General features: G+C 43.5%; 1 protein-coding gene across 2 annotated transcripts in view; it reads right to left on the bottom strand.

The window, feature by feature from the left end:
* nup98 (nucleoporin 98 and 96 precursor) overlaps nt 1–20161 on the bottom strand; it is a 77105-nt gene that overhangs the window by 28498 nt on the left and 28446 nt on the right. For both annotated transcript variants that reach the window (XM_084074725.1, XM_084074724.1), the window contains exons 14-23: nt 16254–16441; nt 15802–15921; nt 12657–12804; nt 10712–10805; nt 10342–10455; nt 7639–7777; nt 5713–5890; nt 2564–2710; nt 1846–2097; nt 240–372 (exon numbers count right to left, since the gene is read on the bottom strand). In XM_084074725.1, coding sequence (XP_083930851.1) covers nt 240–372; nt 1846–2097; nt 2564–2710; nt 5713–5890; nt 7639–7777; nt 10342–10455; nt 10712–10805; nt 12657–12804; nt 15802–15921; nt 16254–16441 — 1513 coding nt within the window. The remainder of the gene's footprint in view (nt 1–239; nt 373–1845; nt 2098–2563; nt 2711–5712; nt 5891–7638; nt 7778–10341; nt 10456–10711; nt 10806–12656; nt 12805–15801; nt 15922–16253; nt 16442–20161) is intronic.

A 20161-nucleotide genomic window follows, 5' to 3' on the forward strand; every position in this document is an offset into this window, starting at 1 on the left:
TAAAGGTTGAATGAATGAATGAATGAATGAATGAATGAATGAGACAGACAGACAGACAGACAGACAGACAGAGACAAACACAGAGACAAACACAGAGACAGACAGAGACAAACACAGAGACAGACAGACAGTCAGACAGAGACAAACACAGAGACAGACAGACAGAGACAAACACAGAGACAGACAGACAGACAGACAGACAGACAGACAGACAGTCAGACAGACAGACAGACAGGTACCTGTCGTCCTGCTCCTGGCGGTTCCAGGCAGGATGAGGCGAGGAGAGGAGGAAGACTCCACCAGACTCTTCATCATCACTCCAGTCTCCATGTCATCTTCCTCATCCTCAGCCAGCAGACACGCCTTCATGATCTGAAAGTTAGTTCATAGATTATTTTCTTTTTCATAAAATTGCAATGTGGAAATGCAGTTTGAAATGATATACTCAACAAATAAAGGTAGTAGGTACTAAATATTTGTTTTATTTAGAACCTGTTTTCCAAGCATGTAGCCTATTCATGCAAACATATGTGTTGGTCTGGTCATGATAACATCTGCCATTAAATGTATTAAACATGTAGCAGTAGCCTACTTCGTAAACTGTAGGGCTGAACGATTTTGGGGAAAAATCTAATTGCGATTTTTCTGACTGATATTGCGATTGCGATTTGATAGCGATTTTTAAAATTTCTTAAAAATAAAAATAAATCTTAAATGTTTTTTTTAAGTCAAGCTTCAGTTTAGTATTCACTGTGTACTAATAAAAATTAATTGGAAGTAATGGAACCTTACCAAATGGCATACCATTTATTTACTGTTTACTGTTTTATTTACTAAATTCTAATAAATAAGGATGACTAATTCTGAAGAGGATGACTAAAAGATATGAATTGCTTCATTGCTTCCAACATGTATCTTTCAAGTACTTTTTTCCCCCATGTATATATTTAAACATTTAGCTGGAATATAAATAGCTTATTATTGTAAACAACCCAACATTGAACTTAATAAGTCATTAACTTATGGCTCAAGAAGAGAAGCTTTTTCTGAATTGAAGTTCAATAAATAAAAATAAAATTAAACAAATAATTACCTTTTTGTGTAAACAATTCACAGCAGTGAAATAAGTAGGTCTTTCACTTAAGGCTCCAGAAGCATATTTACTGATATCCAGTATTTAGCTTATGTAGATTAACATTCAACTAAAATGTAACACTTTTTTGTCTCACAAGGCAAAGTCCTCTCACACTTTAAATACTCGTAGCCGACGGAAAGGGACCTAACTCTATGAGAGGGACAGAGCGAGAGAGAGGGGAGGGGCTCGCTGCCCTCTCGTCCCGCGGGTGCTCTGGGATTAATATTAATATTATATATATTAATACTATATATTGCGATATAAACGATAGAGCTTCCTATTAAACGATAGACATTTTCTACCGTCCAGACGATACATATCGACATATCGCCCAGCCCTATGCAGAGGGTTTAGATCCCATACCTGCAGAGGGTTTAGATCCCATAACTGCAGAGGGTTTAGATCCCATACCTGCAGAGGTTTAGATCCCATACCTGCAGAGGGTTTAGATCCCATACCTGCAGAGGGTTTAGATCCCATACCTGCAGAGGGTTTAGATCCCATAACTGCAGAGGGTTTAGATCCCATACCTGCAGAGGGTTTAGATCCCATACCTGCAGAGGGTTTAGATCCCATACCTGCAGAGTGTGAGGGTTTAGATCCCATACCTGCAGAGTGTGAGGGTTTAGATCCCATACCTGCAGTGTGTTTAGATCCCATACCTGCAGAGGGTTTAGATCCCATACCTGCAGAGGGTTTAGATCCCATACCTGCAGAGTGTGAGGGTTGTGTCCTAAGGTGAAGGCCAGCTGGCTGGAGGCAGACAGTTGCTCGTGGGTTTCTGATGGAATGGAACCGGCCACTCTGTGGAGAGCGGCTGCTTTCCCGCCCTCTGACTCCTCCTCCTCTGACTCCTCCTCCCCGCCGAGCGCTGAACTTCCCAGCATGCTCTCTGGCAGCGTTGCCACGGTGATGTCGGCCATGTCGCTGTCCAGCTCCGCCCCTACACCGCTGGACACTTCCTGAACACACACACACACACACACACACACACACACACACACACACACACACACACACACACACACACACACACACACACACACACACACACACACACACACACACACACACACACACACACACACACACACACACACGGCGTCAGTTCAGCAAAAGCTAAGGTATAGAAAGGTCAGGGTTTCCAACTACCAGAGATTAAAATAAGGGACACCTATCCTGGGCAGGCGGACACAACCCCCCAAAACCCCCTAAATGCATAGAAAACTATCCATTATATCTATAACACAATACAAACACAATGGTCTTACACCTCCATTAGCCTACTATTCATGATCTGTTTTTTTCTTGAGCCCAGGTATCACCTGCCATACCTTGGCTCACCCAATTGATGCCCCTGCAGGGTAGGTGAGGCTTTGGGGGTGAAATTCATGGAATGGGGAGACAGACAGTAGGTGAGACAGGTACCTGTGGCACCACCTGCTGGTGTTGCTGGAACTGCAGTTTGGAGGGAGGAAGTGATGTCATCGTCTTCAGTTTCTTGGGGTCTGCTTTGGGCGGGACTTCCTGTTCCTCGTCTGACTCCTGAAGTCCATACTTAGAGAAATGACTGACCTGGAGAGACAGACAGGCAGAGAGACAGACAGCTGTATGACCATGTGTAGAGAGACAGACAGCTGGCATGAACATGTGTAGAGAGACAGACAGCTAATATGAACATGTGTAGAGAGACAGACAGCTAATATGAACATGTGTAGAGAGACAGACAGCTGGCATGAACATGTGTAGAGAGACAGACAGGCAGAGAGACAGACAGCTGGCATGAACATGTGTAGAGAGACAGACAGGCAGAGAGACAGACAGCTGGCATGAACATGTGTAGAGACAGACAGGCAGAGAGAGAGAGAGAGACAGCTGGCATGAACATGTGTAGAGAGACAGACAGCTGGCATGAACATGTGTAGAGAGACAGACAGGCAGAGAGACAGACAGCTGGCATGAACATGTGTAGAGAGACAGACAGGCAGAGAGACAGACAGCTGGCATGAACATGTGTAGAGAGACAGACAGGCAGAGAGAGAGAGAGACAGCTGGCATGAACATGTGTAGAGAGACAGACAGGCAGAGAGAGAGAGAGACAGCTGGCATGAACATGTGTAGAGAGACAGACAGGCAGAGAGAGAGAGAGAGACAGACAGCTGGCATGAACATGTGTAGAGACAGACAGGCAGAGAGAGAGAGAGACAGCTGTATGACCATGTGTAGAGAGACAGACAGCTGGCATGAACATGTGTAGAGAGACAGACAGCTAATATGAACATGTGTAGAGAGACAGACAGCTAATATGAACATGTGTAGAGAGACAGACAGCTAATATGAACATGTGTAGAGAGACAGACAGCTGGCATGAACATGTGTAGAGAGACAGACAGGCAGAGAGACAGACAGCTGGCATGAACATGTGTAGAGAGACAGACAGGCAGAGAGACAGACAGCTGGCATGAACATGTGTAGAGACAGACAGGCAGAGAGAGAGAGAGAGAGACAGCTGGCATGAACATGTGTAGAGACAGACAGGCAGAGAGAGAGAGAGACAGCTGGCATGAACATGTGTAGAGAGACAGACAGGCAGAGAGAGAGAGAGAGACAGCTGGCATGAACATGTGTAGAGACAGACAGGCAGAGAGAGAGAGAGACAGCTGGCATGAACATGTGTAGAGAGACAGACAGGCAGAGAGACAGACAGCTGGCATGAACATGTGTAGAGACAGACAGGCAGAGAGAGAGAGAGATAGCTGGCATGAACATGTGTAGAGAGACAGACAGGCAGAGAGACAGACAGCTGTATGACCATGTGTAGAGAGAGAGACAGACAGACAGGCAGAGAGACAGACAGCTGTATGACCATGTGTAGAGAGAGAGACAGACAGACAGGCAGAGAGACAGACAGCTGTATGACCATGTGTAGAGAGAGAGACAGACAGACAGGCAGAGAGACAGACAGCTGTATGACCATGTGTAGAGAGAGAGACAGACAGACAGGCAGAGAGACAGACAGCTGTATGACCATGTGTAGAGAGAGAGACAGACAGGCAGAGACAGACAGCTGTATGACCATGTGTAGAGAGACAGACAGACAGGCAGAGAGACAGACAGCTGTATGATCCCATAAGGCACATATCTAAAATGTTATATTTTAAATGTTTAGTTGCTCTGTAAAGCACTTTGAGCTGCATTTATGTCATGAAAGGTGCTGTATAAATATAGTGTATTATTATTATCTAATGTTGCCCCCACACACACACACACACACACACACACACACACACACACACACACACACACACACACACACACACACACACACACACACACACACACACACACACACACACACACACACCCTCTCGTCCGCACACCGCTCAGAAAAAAGAAGAATATTTTGCTGCGTGTCTGAATCACTTTGTCTTTGATCCCATCAGTGTAAAGAAGAGCCTCCATGGACAGCTCTATTATGTTGCAAAAGACTCCATCTAAGTGTCCCTTTTATGTAGGCATTGTCTTTTTTAATACATCCTGTGGGTTAATGATTAATCACCAGGTTCCAGAGAGCAGTGGTGGAAACAGTAGTCACATTGTTTAGTCTTATCCAACGATAACAACATATTCTAGTTTTGGGTCTGAGAGTCTAAATCTCATCAAATGGTGGATCTGTGGCTTAAATGTGGAATAAATAATGGACCTTGATATGAAAAGGGTTGAAAACCACTGGCCTAGAGGAGAGGGGAAGAGAGGGGAGAATGAGAGAGGGGAGGAGAGGGGAGGATGAGAGAGGGGAGGAGAGGGGAGGATGAGAGAGGGGAGGAAGAGACGGTCGGACAAAAACGACAGAAGAAAGTGGTCTCTAGTAGTCTACACCCTCCCCAAGGTTAGGGTTGGAGGTGACAGGGACTATACAGTACATCATATTGTCTCTGTCGGGTGGAAACCTCATAGAGCTTGTAGATCTACTTTTCATGCTTTTGTGTGACGCTGTAGGATGATGAAGATAAGAAGGACATTCATTTACACCACTGTGAGAGAGAGAGGCTCATTTACACCACTGTGAGAGAGAGAGGCTCGCCGCTCACTGTGAGAGAGAGAGGCTCGCCGCTCACTGTGAGAGAGAGAGGCTCGCCGCTCACTGTGAGAGAGAGAGGCTCGCCGCTCACTGTGAGAGAGAGAGGCTCGCCGCTCACTGTGAGAGAGAGAGGCTCGCCGCTCACTGTGAGAGAGAGAGGCTCGCCGCTCGCGTCACAAAAGCCAGTGTTGTTAATTCAGCCAAAATCATTTGCGTTTCAAATGGTATTGTTTGATCGTCTGGTGATATAACTTAACACATTGGCTGCCAGCATTTTTTTTTCTACAGTAGACTGCCAGACTTTTACAATGAAAAAAAAAAAGTACTCAGGAGCCGAGATACAGAATTTTAAAGTTTTAAGTTAACAAGGAAGTGGATGGGAGTCTAAATCTTCGAAAAATCCTATCTCCTTGGTCTTTGGGTCAAATTAAAAACTGGAGTGGAGTGTTTTAATGGGAGCGTCACAGACAGACAGGTTGTGTAGTGCGTGTCTCACCTCAAACACCCAGGAGCCTGTCTCCGGTCGGTACTCCAGGAAGCGAGCTCCCTGCTTCCTGCAGGCCGTCTCCAGCCTGGCCTGGTAGTCCATGTTGGACAGACGCTCTGGAGACCTGATGTCACTGCAGGACGTCTTGTCCACAGGCCACACCCCGTCTAGAGTGACCTCAGCACGTCTACACAGAGAGAGAGAGAGAGAGAGACATGTCACATGGTCTATCTACAGGCCACACCCCGTCTAGAGTGACCTCAGCACGTCTACAGAGAGAGAGACATGTCACATGGTCTATCTACAGGCCACACCCCGTCTACAGTGACCTCAGCACGTCTACACAGAGAGAGAGAGAGAGAGAGACATGTCACATGGTCTATCTACAGGCCACACCCCGTCTAGAGTGACCTCAGCACGTCTACAGAGAGAGAGACATGTCACATGGTCTATCTACAGGCCACACCCCGTCTACAGTGACCTCAGCACGTCTACAGAGAGAGAGAGAGACATGTCACATGGTCTATCTACAGGCCACACCCCGTCTAGAGTGACCTCAGCACGTCTACACAGAGAGAGAGAGAGACATGTCACATGAAACGTGTTGCTAAGCCCAATGGACCCTTCTCTAAACCACACCCTAAAAGCGATTGTCCAATGCCAGCTTAGCAACCGTTGTTAGCCTGGCATAGGTCTGGCAAGCTTTCGTCACCTGCCATAAGCTGTCAATGTTATTTCGCCCGCACACACACACACACACACACACACACACACACACACACAATCATTTGCAACATAATAGCAAGAATAGGAATACCACGATAACGCAATGGTGACTATGAACCACGTACCCAAACCTGTTGGAGGGTATCTATTTCCCAAGCTGAAATCTGCGCTTAAACTGCAAGGCGTCATGGCTGTGTTGTTGAACACATACACAGCTTAACGTCGGGAAAGTTACACGACTCACTCGCCCAGGTGGTGTCAATAATACTAATCACCGTAATCGTAACAAAATTCAGAATCACAGCGCTGCCTGTTTCGGATTCGTATATTAATTCATTTGTTCGTCTATTTATTAACTACTACTACTAACCACCTTACGGTACATGAAAATTCCTGTTACAGTCATGGATCAACTTCAACCTGGTGTTTGCACTTTCTCCATTTACGGTCCGTACATCTATATAAACGTTCAGATTTCAAATATAAAGTGCTTACCCCATGGCCACGGATGTTAAAATTAGGTAGGGTCGCTTAGTTGAAAGCATATGGAGAAAATGGCCACCGATCTGATTGAAATGCTTTTTACTGAACGATACGGATGACACAGGTACTTCTGAGAGCCTGTACATAAATGTAACATCCGTGGCCATTGGATAAGCACTTAATTTGAAATATGAACGTTTCTGTAGATGTACGGACCGTAAATGGAGAAAGTGCAAACACCAGGTTGAAGTGCATCCATGACGGTCGTGACAGTCGACCGTTGTGTATCCATGGGGCTATTACTCCCTCTAACATTTCCCATGTTTTTAGTTTATTGAAATAATGTCATGCACATTTGTCCAGTGCACAGCCTACTACAGGCCTTGTTGACTAGATTTAGAAGACATTTTGAAGCTCTTGCTCCTGAAATGATCGATTATTTTTTAAGGAGAAAAGCCATCATTTAACATGCAAGTCAATACCAGAGCATACCAGAGCTTGCCAGGCGCTGCCAGGCCAGGGAGTGTAAACTTCGCACCACCAGTCACAGAGTGGAGTGGGCGGGGCTTAGCGAAGGGTCCATTAGTGAAACAGTGTGAAACAAAGTGTCCTTGAGCAAGACACTGAACCTCTGACTTTTAGCCCTTTCCTCCATGTCATCATGTGTGGGTGTGGTCTCACCGGTTGAGCCCCTCCCCCTGTGGTGGTTTGTGGGTGTGGTCTCACCTGTTGAGCCCCTCCCCCTGTGGTGGTTTGTGGGTGTCGTCGGGATAGACGATGACTTCTTTCCGCCGGAAGTGAACGATGTCGTCCAGGTTCAGACCGACCACGTTCAGCGTTCCTGGGAAGTACACCGACCCGTACCCTGCAACAGCCAATCAGAAGACTGCATTAGAACTGACCTATCACCACTAAATCACCCTGCAACAGCCAATCAGAAGTAGGGATGTGGAAAAAAAAGTAGATCGGTAGCAGAAAAGATCACTGAATTGACAGCTAAGATGATAGCCTGAGATATTAACCTACTATCAGCGTTGTGGAGGGGAAAGGCTTCTGTGAGAAGACACCGTGCTCTGTCGCCAAACAATGACAGCGCCACGAGAGACAGAACCAACATAGGCTGAGGTAACAGGAACCATCGCCCCAAAACACACTTTACTGAGGTTACATGTAGAGAACCTTTCTTTACTGAGGTTACATGTAGGAGAACCTTTCTTTACTGAGGTTACATGTAGAGAACCTTTCTTTACTGAGGTTACATGTAGAGAACCTTTCTTTACTGAGGTTACATGTAGAGAACCTTTCTTTACTGAGGTTACATGTAGAGAACCTTTCTTTACTGAGGTTACATGTAGGAGAACCTTTCTTTACTGAGGTTACATGTAGGAGAACCTTTCTTTACTGAGGTTACATGTAGAGAACCTTTCTTTACTGAGGTTACATGTAGGAGAACATTTCTTTACTGAGGTTACATGTAGGAGAACCTTTCTTTACTGAGGTTACATGTAGGAGAACCTTTCTTTACTGAGGTTACATGTAGAGAACCTTTCTTTACTGAGGTTACATGTAGGAGAACATTTCTTTACTGAGGTTACATGTAGGAGAACCTTTCTTTACTGAGGTCACATGTAGGATAACCTTTCTTTACTGAGGTTACATGTAGAGAACCTTTCTTTACTGAGGTTACATGTAGAGAACCTTTCTTTACTGAGGTTACATGTAGGAGTACCTTTCTTTACTGAGGTTACATGTAGGAGAACCTTTCTTTACTGAGGTTACATGTAGGAGAACCTTTCTTTACTGAGGTCACATGTAGGAGAACCTTTCTTTACTGAGGTCACATGTAGGAGAACCTTTCTTTACTGAGGTTACATGTAGAGAACCTTTCTTTACTGAGGTTACATGTAGAGAACCTTTCTTTACTGAGGTTACATGTAGAGAACCTTTCTTTACTGAGGTTACATGTAGAGAACCTTTCTTTACTGAGGTCACATGTAGGAGAACCTTTCTTTACTGAGGTTACATGTAGAGAACCTTTCTTTACTGAGGTTACATGTAGGAGAACCTTTCTTTACTGAGGTTACATGTAGAGAACCTTTCTTTACTGAGGTTACATGTAGAGAACCTTTCTTTACTGAGGTTACATGTAGAGAACCTTTCTTTACTGAGGTTACATGTAGAGAACCTTTCTTTACTGAGGTTACATGTAGAGAACCTTTCTTTACTGAGGTTACATGTAGAGAACCTTTCTTTACTGAGGTTACATGTAGAGAACCTTTCTTTACTGAGGTTACATGTAGAGAACCTTTCTTTACTGAGGTTACATGTAGGAGAACCTTTCTTTACTGAGGTTACATGTAGGAGAACCTTTCTTTACTGAGGTCACATGTAGGAGAACCTTTCTTTACTGAGGTCACATGTAGGAGAACCTTTCTTTACTGAGGTTACATGTAGAGAACCTTTCTTTACTGAGGTTACATGTAGAGAACCTTTCTTTACTGAGGTTACATGTAGGAGAACCTTTCTTTACTGAGGTCACATGTAGGAGAACCTTTCTTTACTGAGGTTACATGTAGGAGAACCTTTCTTTACTGAGGTCACATGTAGGAGAACCTTTCTTTACTGAGGTTACATGTAGGAGAACCTTTCTTTACTGAGGTTACATGTAGAGAACCTTTCTTTACTGAGGTTACATGTAGGAGAACCTTTCTTTACTGAGGTTACATGTAGGAGAACCTGGCAGCAGCCGCCGGATTTGATCCAAGGCGACGGTGATTCAGGGCGAGCATCTCACTGAGGTTACCAAACGCTCCCGTGCAGACACATGGATGGACACATTCTATTATTGCCCTTGACACGTCGAATTGCAAAATATGAGTCGTTTAACATCCCTAATCAGAAGACTGCGTCAAAACTGACCTATCACCACTAAATCACAACACATATATCTATATCTAAATCTATACATCATAGAGGTGATATAGAGGAGGTGGTAGAGAGCCATGGTTCTCAAAGTGGAAGGAGTTCCAGGGGGTCCCCAGCTAAATGATAGATTAGGCACCAAATGGACCCTTATGGGTATGTAACTCTGAGAGTGTACAAATGGAACCAAATGGACCCTAACGGGTCCATTTGGTTCCATTTGTACACTCTCAGAGTTAAATTGACATATAATAGATTTTACAAATAAATTGGGGTCCCAGAGGTATAAATGCCATTAAATGGGGGTCTGTAGCCCTAACGCATGTCAAACTGGGGGTCCTTGAAATTAAAATGGTTGAGAATCACTGCTAGAGCCGTAAAAATCTTCTCTCATGGGGGTCCCTGGCATATCTTTTCAAATGGGGGTCCGCGGGCTAATAAGTGTCAATTTGGGGGTCCTTGACATGAAAAAGTTTGAGAACCACTGGTATAGAGGAGGTGTTTTACCTTTGCGTCCAATGGTAAAGTTGTCGACCAGACACTGTCCGTTCTCGTCCAGCAGCTCTGCTAACTCCTCCACAGAGGGAATGGTGTAGTAGCCAACACGACTTAATATGACGCCTGCACACACACACACACACACACACACACACACACACACACACACACACACACACACACACACACACACACACACACACACACACACACACACACACACACACACACACACACACACACACACACACACACTATAAGTAGGGCTCAAGATAACACATTGATTATCTCAAATAACTGTGATGATTAGATGATGTAATAACTGTGACAGTACACAGTACGTATGTTACCATTTTAATAATCATAACTGTAATCTAACCTGCAGGATGAGGAGCAGCTTGGTTCTCCTGTGTCTCCTCTCTCTCCTCGTGTTCGGACTCCTCTGCTCCTCCTGCCACCTCCTCACTGCTCCTCTGTACAGACAACAACATTAAACATGTTATCACCTCCTCACTGCTCCTCTGTACAGACAACAACATTAAACATGTTATGTTACCTTATGCATGTTCAGTGCGGACCCGTTCCTGCTTCTCAAGACCGATACCGATAATACAAATATATATACATATATTAAAAAATCATAAATATTTTTTTTCAAATCTATATGAATCTGTAGTATTAGCACACCTTATGGTAAGAAATACTAGTAGTGGGCAACAGGTGGATTTAACATACCTTTGACCAATAGAATACATTTAATCATAGAACCTTTTAATCATTATTATTATTTTATTTTGTATTATTTATGAATGTAAAATGTATTTTTTGTGTAGCAATAATAGACTGAAAACACTGGCTTACAGTGGAAATATTGGCAACTAAAGAAATAGGAATTCAAGAAATAATGAAGACAAATACTGACAATGCCTATGAACATTGGCTTGCAGTTGTTGCACATAGCCAAAATGCTATAATAATATTAAGCTTGTCATTGAGAAAGGAAAATAAAGTTGTCTTTTTGAGGAGAAGTGGAACCTTATAAGTCACTTTAAGTTTAGCATGAGGGAGAGGGTCTACCCTCTTCAGGGAATTACTTGATACTAGACCATACCCGGTCGGCGCAGCGCAGCCGTGGGGGGATATGCGCACATGATCTGGCAACCCGGGAGGCAGTTCGTCCCATAGCTGGGCAGCCCCGTAACCATGGCGACAGTGTTTGACAGAAAAACGCTAATAAGAAGCTGAGATTTGATGAAATTGAAAAACGGGCTTCACAGTTGTGTTCAGATGGTAATGGTCAATGGCTGTGTGCAAAATCAGAGCAATTGGTCCAGCCAGTGAGGAGAACCGGGTGTCTTCACCACCACTACAGAGGTTACTAGAATTATAGTAGGATTATAGTAGGATGATATCTCTAGGCTACAGAAAACATTCAGGTGGCTATTAAACATACACAAGACACAGACGATAGACAACCGGTTACTTACAGCTGCCATTAATTAGTGCTTTTGATTGCCTGTGTGGTCAAATCCGGGTCGGCTCAACGAGCCATCGTTGACCTGCTAATGTTACACAGCTGATTGGCAACATGCGTTAAACGCAGCCACCACATCACTCTGATCTCCAAGCAAGTTGGAGAACACTCTAAAATCGTCGATTTTACTTTGGCTGGTCAATTTAAGATGACAATAGCAACAAAGGTTAGTAGGCTAGTAGACCTGTATGTATGATAATCAGTTATTATTCCAGACAGTGGTCTATCCAAGTCGTTTTAACACGTTTGAGACCAGGTCTCAACCAGCTCCTCATGTTGTCTCACGCTCTCTCTCTGAGTAACAGTGGGGAGGGGAGGGGCTGTGCTGCTGCTGCTGCTAAAACGTACGCGCAACAGACGGCCCTTGTGTGTGTGTGTGTGTTACACGCAAAATCGTTACCCAAAGAATTCGGTCATTATTATCATTTGTATCGTCTTTCTAAGACTATTTCTACGTGGATTTTATCGTTTATAAAGTAGGATAAAGTAGGATGTGGCCATGCAAAATGGTGGTCTCCCATGGATTTGTAAAATATTCGTAAAAACATTTTTTACCGCGATTTTTTTCTTTTCTCTCCTGTTGTTGGTGACAATTTTAGTGCCTCCCTTGGACGCAACGACGGTGCCATGAATGCGTCCTTTTTCAATACGGTGCGTCAGAGACCCAGGCCTATGAGCATCTCTGGTCATGTACCTTATGCATGTTGAAGTCATGTACCTTATGCATGTTGAAGTCATGTACCTTATGCATGTTGAAGTCATGTACCTTATGCATGTTGAAGTCATGTACCTTATGCATGTTGAAGTCAGTGATGGTGTCTTGCATGTCATGGGCCCGGCCGTGGGGAACGGGCTTGGCGATGGGGTTGACGTAGAACTGGGTGACCTCAGGGTCTTCCTCTACTCCTCCTGACACCTCCTCTTCCTCCTCCTGGGGGCTAAACACACACACAGGTTTATATTACTATAGTTGTGAGGACATCAACCTTTACAGACATTTTGAAAATGACATTTATATATATATTTATTATTTTGCCATTTTTAACCGGAAGCCTGAAGCCGAAAAATAGCAGATCTACAAGCTTATGAATCAGATATTATTTGGTGCATGACACTGTGACGCACCTATGTATGATTCATCTTTAACTGTAAGTCCTACTGGATCTCTTCTCCACTAGTCTTAGTTCTACTGGATCTCATCTCCACTAGTCTTAGTTCTACTGGATCTCATCTCCACTAGTCTTAGTTCTACTGGATCTCTTCTCCACTAGTCTTAGTTCTACTGGATCTCTTCTCCACTAGTCTTAGTTCTACTGGATCTCATCTCCACTAGTCTTAGTTCTACTGGATCTCATCTCCACTAGTCTTAGTTCTACTGGATCTCTTCTGCACTAGTCTTAGTTCTACTGGATCTCTTCTCCACTAGTCTTAGTTCTACTGGATCTCATCTCCACTAGTCTTAGTTCTACTGGATCTCTTCTGCACTAGTCTTAGTTCTACTGGATCTCTTCTCCACTAGTCTTAGTTCTACTGGATCTCATCTCCACTAGTCTTAGTTCTACTGGATCTCTTCTGCACTAGTCTTAGTTCTACTGGATCTCTTCTCCACTAGTCTTAGTTCTACTGGATCTCTTCTGCACTAGTCTTAGTCCTACTGGATCTCTTCTCCACTAGTCTTAGTTCTACTGGATCTCTTCTGCACTAGTCTTAGTTCTACTGGATCTCTTCTCCACTAGTCTTAGTTCTACTGGATCTCTTCTGCACTAGTCTTAGTTCTACTGGATCTCTTCTCCACTAGTCTTAGTTCTACTGGATCTCTTCTCCACTAGTCTTAGTCCTACTGGATCTCTTCTCCACTAGTCTTAGTTCTACTGGATCTCTTCTCCACTAGTCTTAGTTCTACTGGATCTCTTCTCCACTAGTCTTAGTTCTACTGGATCTCTTCTCCACTAGTCTTAGTTCTACTGGATCTCTTCTCCACTAGTCTTAGTTCTACTGGATCTCTTCTCCACTAGTCTTAGTTCTACTGGATCTCTTCTCCACTAGTCTTAGTTCTACTGGATCTCTTCTGCACTAGTCTTAGTTCTACTGGATCTCTTCTCCACTAGTCTTAGTTCTACTGGATCTCTTCTCCACTAGTCTTAGTTCTACTGGATCTCTTCTCCACTAGTCTTAGTCCTACTGGATCTCTTCTCCACTAGTCTTAGTTCTACTGGATCTCTTCTCCACTAGTCTTAGTTCTACTGGATCTCTTCTCCACTAGTCTTAGTTCTACTGGATCTCTTCTGCACTAGTCTTAGTCCTACTGGATCTCTTCTCCACTAGTCTTAGTCCTACTGGATCTCTTCTCCACTAGTCTTAGTTCTACTGGATCTCTTCTCCACTAGTCTTAGTTCTACTGGATCTCTTCTCCACTAGTCTTAGTTCTACTGGGTCTCTTCTCCACTAGTCTTAGTTCTACTGGATCTCTTCTCCACTAGTCTTAGTTCTACTGGATCTCTTCTGCACTAGTCTTAGTTCTACTGGATCTCTTCTGCACTAGCCTTAGTTCTACTGGATCTCTTCTCCACTAGTCTTAGTTATACTGGATCTCTTCTGCACTAGTCTTAGTTCTACTGGATCTCTTCTCCACTAGTCTTAGTTCTACTGGATCTCTTCTCCACTAGTCTTAGTTCTACTGGATCTCTTCTCCACTAGTCTTAGTTCTACTGGATCTCTTCTCCTCTAGTCTTAGTTCTACTGGATCTCTTCTCCACTAGTCTTAGTTCTACTGGATCTCTTCTCCACTAGTCTTAGTTCTACTGGATCTCTTCTCCACTAGTCTTAGTTCTACTGGATCTCTTCTCCACTAGTCTTAGTTCTACTGGATCTCTTCTGCACTAGTCTTAGTTCTACTGGATCTCTTCTGCACTAGTCTTAGTTCTACTGGATCTCTTCTCCACTAGTCTTAGTTCTACTGGATCTCTTCTGCACTAGTCTTAGTTCTACTGGATCTCTTCTCCACTAGTCTTAGTTCTACTGGATCTCTTCTCCACTAGTCTTAGTTCTACTGGATCTCTTCTCCACTAGTCTTAGTTCTACTGGATCTCTTCTCCACTAGTCTTAGTTCTACTGGATCTCTTCTCCACTAGTCTTAGTTCTACTGGATCTCTTCTCCACTAGTCTTAGTTCTACTGGATCTCTTCTAGTCCCTATATTTGTCCACTAATGTTTTAGCCTAGTTTTATTTGTTGACCAAACAGTCAGTATTTTAGTCATAGAATTAGTTCATCATAGCTTTAGTTTGTATATAGTTTTCATCAGTGAAAAAAGGTAGACGTACATTACATTACAGTCATTTAGCAGACATTACATTACATTACATTACATTACATTACATTACATTACATTACAGTCATTTAGCAGACGCTTTTATCCAAAGAGACTTACAATAAGTGCATTCAACATAGGTAGGCAAGAACACTACTAATCACCAGAAGTCCTAAGTGCATTTTCTGCAAAAACAAGCAACCAAGAGTATACCTAGCGTTAAGGTAAAAGTGTAATATATCAGCTACCTACTGTCTTAAACAGATGAGACAAAATAGCAAAATCAAATGAGCAGGAGCTAATACAAAAAGTGTATCGACTAAACAAGATCCGTGGAACAGTTTATCATTTAGTCGACAAAATGAAGACTTGTAGAGTGTGTGTGTGTGTGTGTGTGTGTGTGTGTGTGTGTGTGTGTGTGTGTGTGTGTGTGTGTGTGTGTGTGTGTGTGTGTGTGTGTGTGTGTGTGTGTGTGTGAGTGAGTGAGTGAGTGAGTGAGTGAGTGAGTGTGTGTGTGTGAGAGAGTGTGTGAGTGTGTGAGTGAGTGTGAGAGTGCGTGTGCGTGAGTGCATGTAAGCGTGTGCGTGTGCATGTGCGTGAGTGCGTGCGTGTGCGAGTGTGTGTACCTGGCGTGTCCGTTGCTAGGGTAATCAGTGGGCGTGGCCAGGTCGTCAGACTCTACGTTGATTGGTTCACTGTAGAAACTGCTGCTGACGTTCTTTAAAACCAACTTCTTTATGCTCTTCCTGAAAGACAGACAGACAGACAGACAGGCAGGCAGACAGACAGGTTTATATTTGCATAAAGGTATTCAGGACAGTCTCTATATTTTATTTGCATTAAGGTATTCAGGACAGTCTCTATATTTTATTTGCATAAAGGTATATTTGCATAAAGGTATTCAGGACAGTCTCTATATTATTTGCATAAAGGTATTCAGGACAGTCTCTATATTTACATAAAGGTATTCAGGACAGTCTCTATATTATTTGCATAAGGGTATTTGCATAAAGGTATATTTGCATAAAGGTATATCAGGACAGTCTCTATATTTCAAGGTTTTATGATAATGATCAACCTGGGTACGAAGGCTCCGTTGGTGATTGACGGCTCGTCGTCGTCCAATCCGTCGAAGAGCTGTGACTTGGAGGCGGAGCCTGATGACAGAGCTTTGGGGCGGACCCTGGTGGCCGGCCGTGGGGTCAGCTTGTAGTGGGTGGGCGTGGTCAGAGCTTTCTGGGCCGCTGGATTGGTTGGCTTCAGCCGCTGGTCGAGGGAGGAGCAACAAGAGATGTTTTTATTAGAGCACCGCAATAAGAAAGATAACAACTATGTGTGTGTGTGTGTGTGTGTGTGTGTGTGTGTGTGTGTGTGTGTGTGTGTGTGTGTGTGTGTGCTTTCCAAGATGGTGGCAGGAGCAAACGCTGGTTCTCCGCACAAAACACCTTAAAACACACCCAGTTCCAACTGGTACAGTTGGAACTGAATCCATACTTAATTCACTGGTATGCTTCCTTCCTTACTAACAGAGTACAGAGGGTGAAAGTGAACAGAACCCTCTCCGCAGCATTAACTACTAATGTTGGTGCTCCCCAGGGTTGTGTAAGCTCAGCTGTACTTTTCACCCTTTATACTGACAGCTGTCGTACTGAGGAATGTCTGTCTGAATGTCGCACTGACAAACCAGACCAATACATTCTAAAGTACTCTGACGATACAGTTTTGATTTCCCTTTTGGATAGTTCCAGTGATCCTGGACTGCACCAACACAGAGTAAATAAGGTGGTGGAGTGGAGCGATAACAACGCTCTTATCATTAACACAAAAAAGACAGGAGAGATTGTTTTTGGTGCCCCACTAGAGATACACAGATCCCCCATAACTATTCATAGTGAACAGATCAACCAGGTATGTTCGTATATATACCTAGGAGTAGTAATTGACCACCTTCTGTCATGGAAAGAACAGATTGAATCAGTGGGTAAGAAGACAAAGCAAAGAGTCTATTTCCTTCGCCGTTTGAGATCTTTTGGTGCTAGTAGACAGATTCTTCTTTTGTTTTTCACTTCTGTTATAATGAGTGTTCTTCAGTACTGTAGTACCACCTGGTATGGATGTCTGTCTGTAGCCTTAAAGTCACAACTGCTGCAGCAAGTGAACATTTGTTCAAAGATTGTTGGACAGCCACTTCAGAGGCTCTATACATCTACAGTACGTATAATGACAGTATGATAAGGTTGGCAAGGAATATCACTTCAAACACTAGCCATGCTTTGTATGGAGAATATAGGTTGCTGCCTTCAGGAAGGAGATACGGTGTTCCTACATACAATAAGGTCAAACTGAAGAGGTCCTTTGTCCATCAGACGACACTGAGGCTTAATCAGGAGTTATAGGCCAAGGCTAGGCTGAGAGGTGGACATTGCTCTTGTCTTTGTATGTCTTTATGTATGTATTTTGTATTGTGTTTTGTTTTTCTTGTGTCATGTCAAATGTGCGAACTGTTTATTGTTGCATACATGGCTGCTGGGTCGCAAGACAAATTTCAGTGTGAACTGACAATAAAGTATTATCGTATCGTATCATCGTAACTGCCGCCGTCAATGCAGGGAAGAAAGGTTACTAATATGGATGTTACCAGATTGCTGTTTGCAAACTGAACAACAAGACAGTGCGTCTGGTGAGGGGCTGGTTCAGACTTAATACCCACTCCACCCGCTCCATCCTCTTTCAGCCCATCAGGGAGGGTGGTTTGGGCGTACCGAACATAGAATGGGTTTACACCGCTACCAGAACCAGCCTCATCAACATGCTCAACAATGATGATCCTACGGTCAGGGAATAACTCATTCAACATATGCAGCGCCGCAAAGTACCACCCGCCATGGAGAATGAGCCGCAATTCCTTGGATTCAGGACGAAGGGAAATGGAAAACTGGACATTAAAGCGACAGGCTTTGGTGTGGGCGGTCCGATTGGATGGACTTAAACGACCTGTGCCATCGTTCGGGATTACAGCTGAAGTGGGCGGCGCCCGATGGAACAGCTGTGGCGATCAATAACCACATCGTCACAGATCCGCTCGTCTATGTACGCGCCATCTACCAGCAGGACGGTGTTGAGCTGTCAATAGCCTCTATGCACAGCAGCCATTTTGGAGAAAAAATTGGGCCTCTTCTTACTTCCTTCACAGGTGTTACCAATGATACTAATGAAGGCTCTGTTCCATTCTGGTCAAACAGAGTCAGGGTGCTGATGTTGTGCATGTTGGCTCACTAGAAACACCACTAGTGGGTCTCAAAGTGTTGTCCAGGGACCCTCATGGTTCCTTGAGAGGGTGTAACTCTGAGAGTGTACAAATGGAACCAAATTTGGTTCCATTTGTACACTCTCAGAGTTATGGGGATCCTTGAAATTAAAAAGTCTGAGAACCACTGTGCTACACTAAATGGAACAGAGCCTTCATTAGTGTCATTGGTAACACCTGTGAAGGAAGCAAGGAAGGGGCCCAATTTCTGTCCAATATGGCTGCTGTGCATAGAGCCTATCAAATCTGCGATAAAGAGTCTGAAGATACAGTGAATGGATCTCACAGTGCACAGCACAGCACCAGTCTGAAGCTACAGGGGAAACTGGCTTTTATTCCTTTTGCAAATCACTCACTGTCCCATTCTGTCCACTCCAATAACACTGTTGGTGAGGACATTCTAATCTTCACCATTAAAGCACGTCTACAAGTGCTGCCGACCAGGTTTAACTTGGCAACCTGGTATCCATCAGAACATGATGGATACCCACACTGTATTCTACACCCAGTACCAGCCAGTACAACCTGGTATCCATCACAACATGACCCACACTGTATTCTACACCCAGTACCACATGACAAAGAGACAGTCGCACACATCTTAAATGTCTGCAGCCACTATAAAGGACTGTACATTGCCAGACATGATCGTCTGGTGGATCTGGTCTCAGACAGAATCAGAGAAGTACAGGAAAGGACAACAAAAATGTATAAACACAGCACTGTGAAACTAGACTGGTTTGATCACAATGACACACATGTCAATTCACTGCAAGATATTCCAAATACCCCAGATATTGTGTTCATTAATGAAATGAGAAAAAACTTTACTATCTTCGAAATAGGCTGCCCATTTGATTTGTATATGGACATTTGTTTTACATCCAAACGTATGAAATATCAGCCTTTGGTGGAACGTATTATGGCCTTGGGAGGATTGCAAAAGACAAATGCAAAAAAGTTGGCTAAATACTGTTCTGTCTCAGCTATTATGGGCAGTCTGTCTATCTGGAGAAGGCCATGTTTCATTTACCCTTGAGTGACAAAAAACAAAACAAAAACACAACTGTTGAATTTCTGTATATAGTATGTCATCAATTCGTTATCTTTTCTCCTCTGTGTGTTAAGCATGTGCAGCAGTTGTATCTGGTTTGCCCGTATAATGTGACCTTCTTCTGATCAATGTTTGGATCTATCATGTATTGCGCTTTTTGTGCAGATCCAAATAAAATAATTTGTGCATGGATTAAAGCAAATCTTTATCTCACGACTGAAAACCTGCGATTTGTGAAACAGTGTGAAAGGATTCCCCCCCCCCCCCACACACACACTAGCACCGATTCCTAAACGATGAACACAATATGTAAAATTAGGATGCTTTAGTAATGTTGGTCCTGCTGTTCTATGGTTCAAAAACACAAATTCACAGATTCAGGCTTTGACCGTTGCTTTTATATTAAATATATATATATAAGATATTATGGAAGATGCTTCTGAACATAATATTGCTATTGACCACTTCAAATGCTCTAATCTTAAAATAACCGAAAATAGCCTTTCTACAAGCTCTCAATTCAATTCAATTCAAAGGGCTTTATTGGCATGAGAAAACATACGTTTACATTGCCAAAGCAAAAAGCACAATACAACAATACAGCAATACAATCAAAACAAAAAAT

This window comes from Gymnoscopelus microlampas (assembly GCF_963454915.1).
Source record: "Gymnoscopelus microlampas genome assembly, chromosome: 12".
NCBI classification, from domain to species: Eukaryota; Metazoa; Chordata; class Actinopteri; order Myctophiformes; family Myctophidae; genus Gymnoscopelus; species Gymnoscopelus microlampas.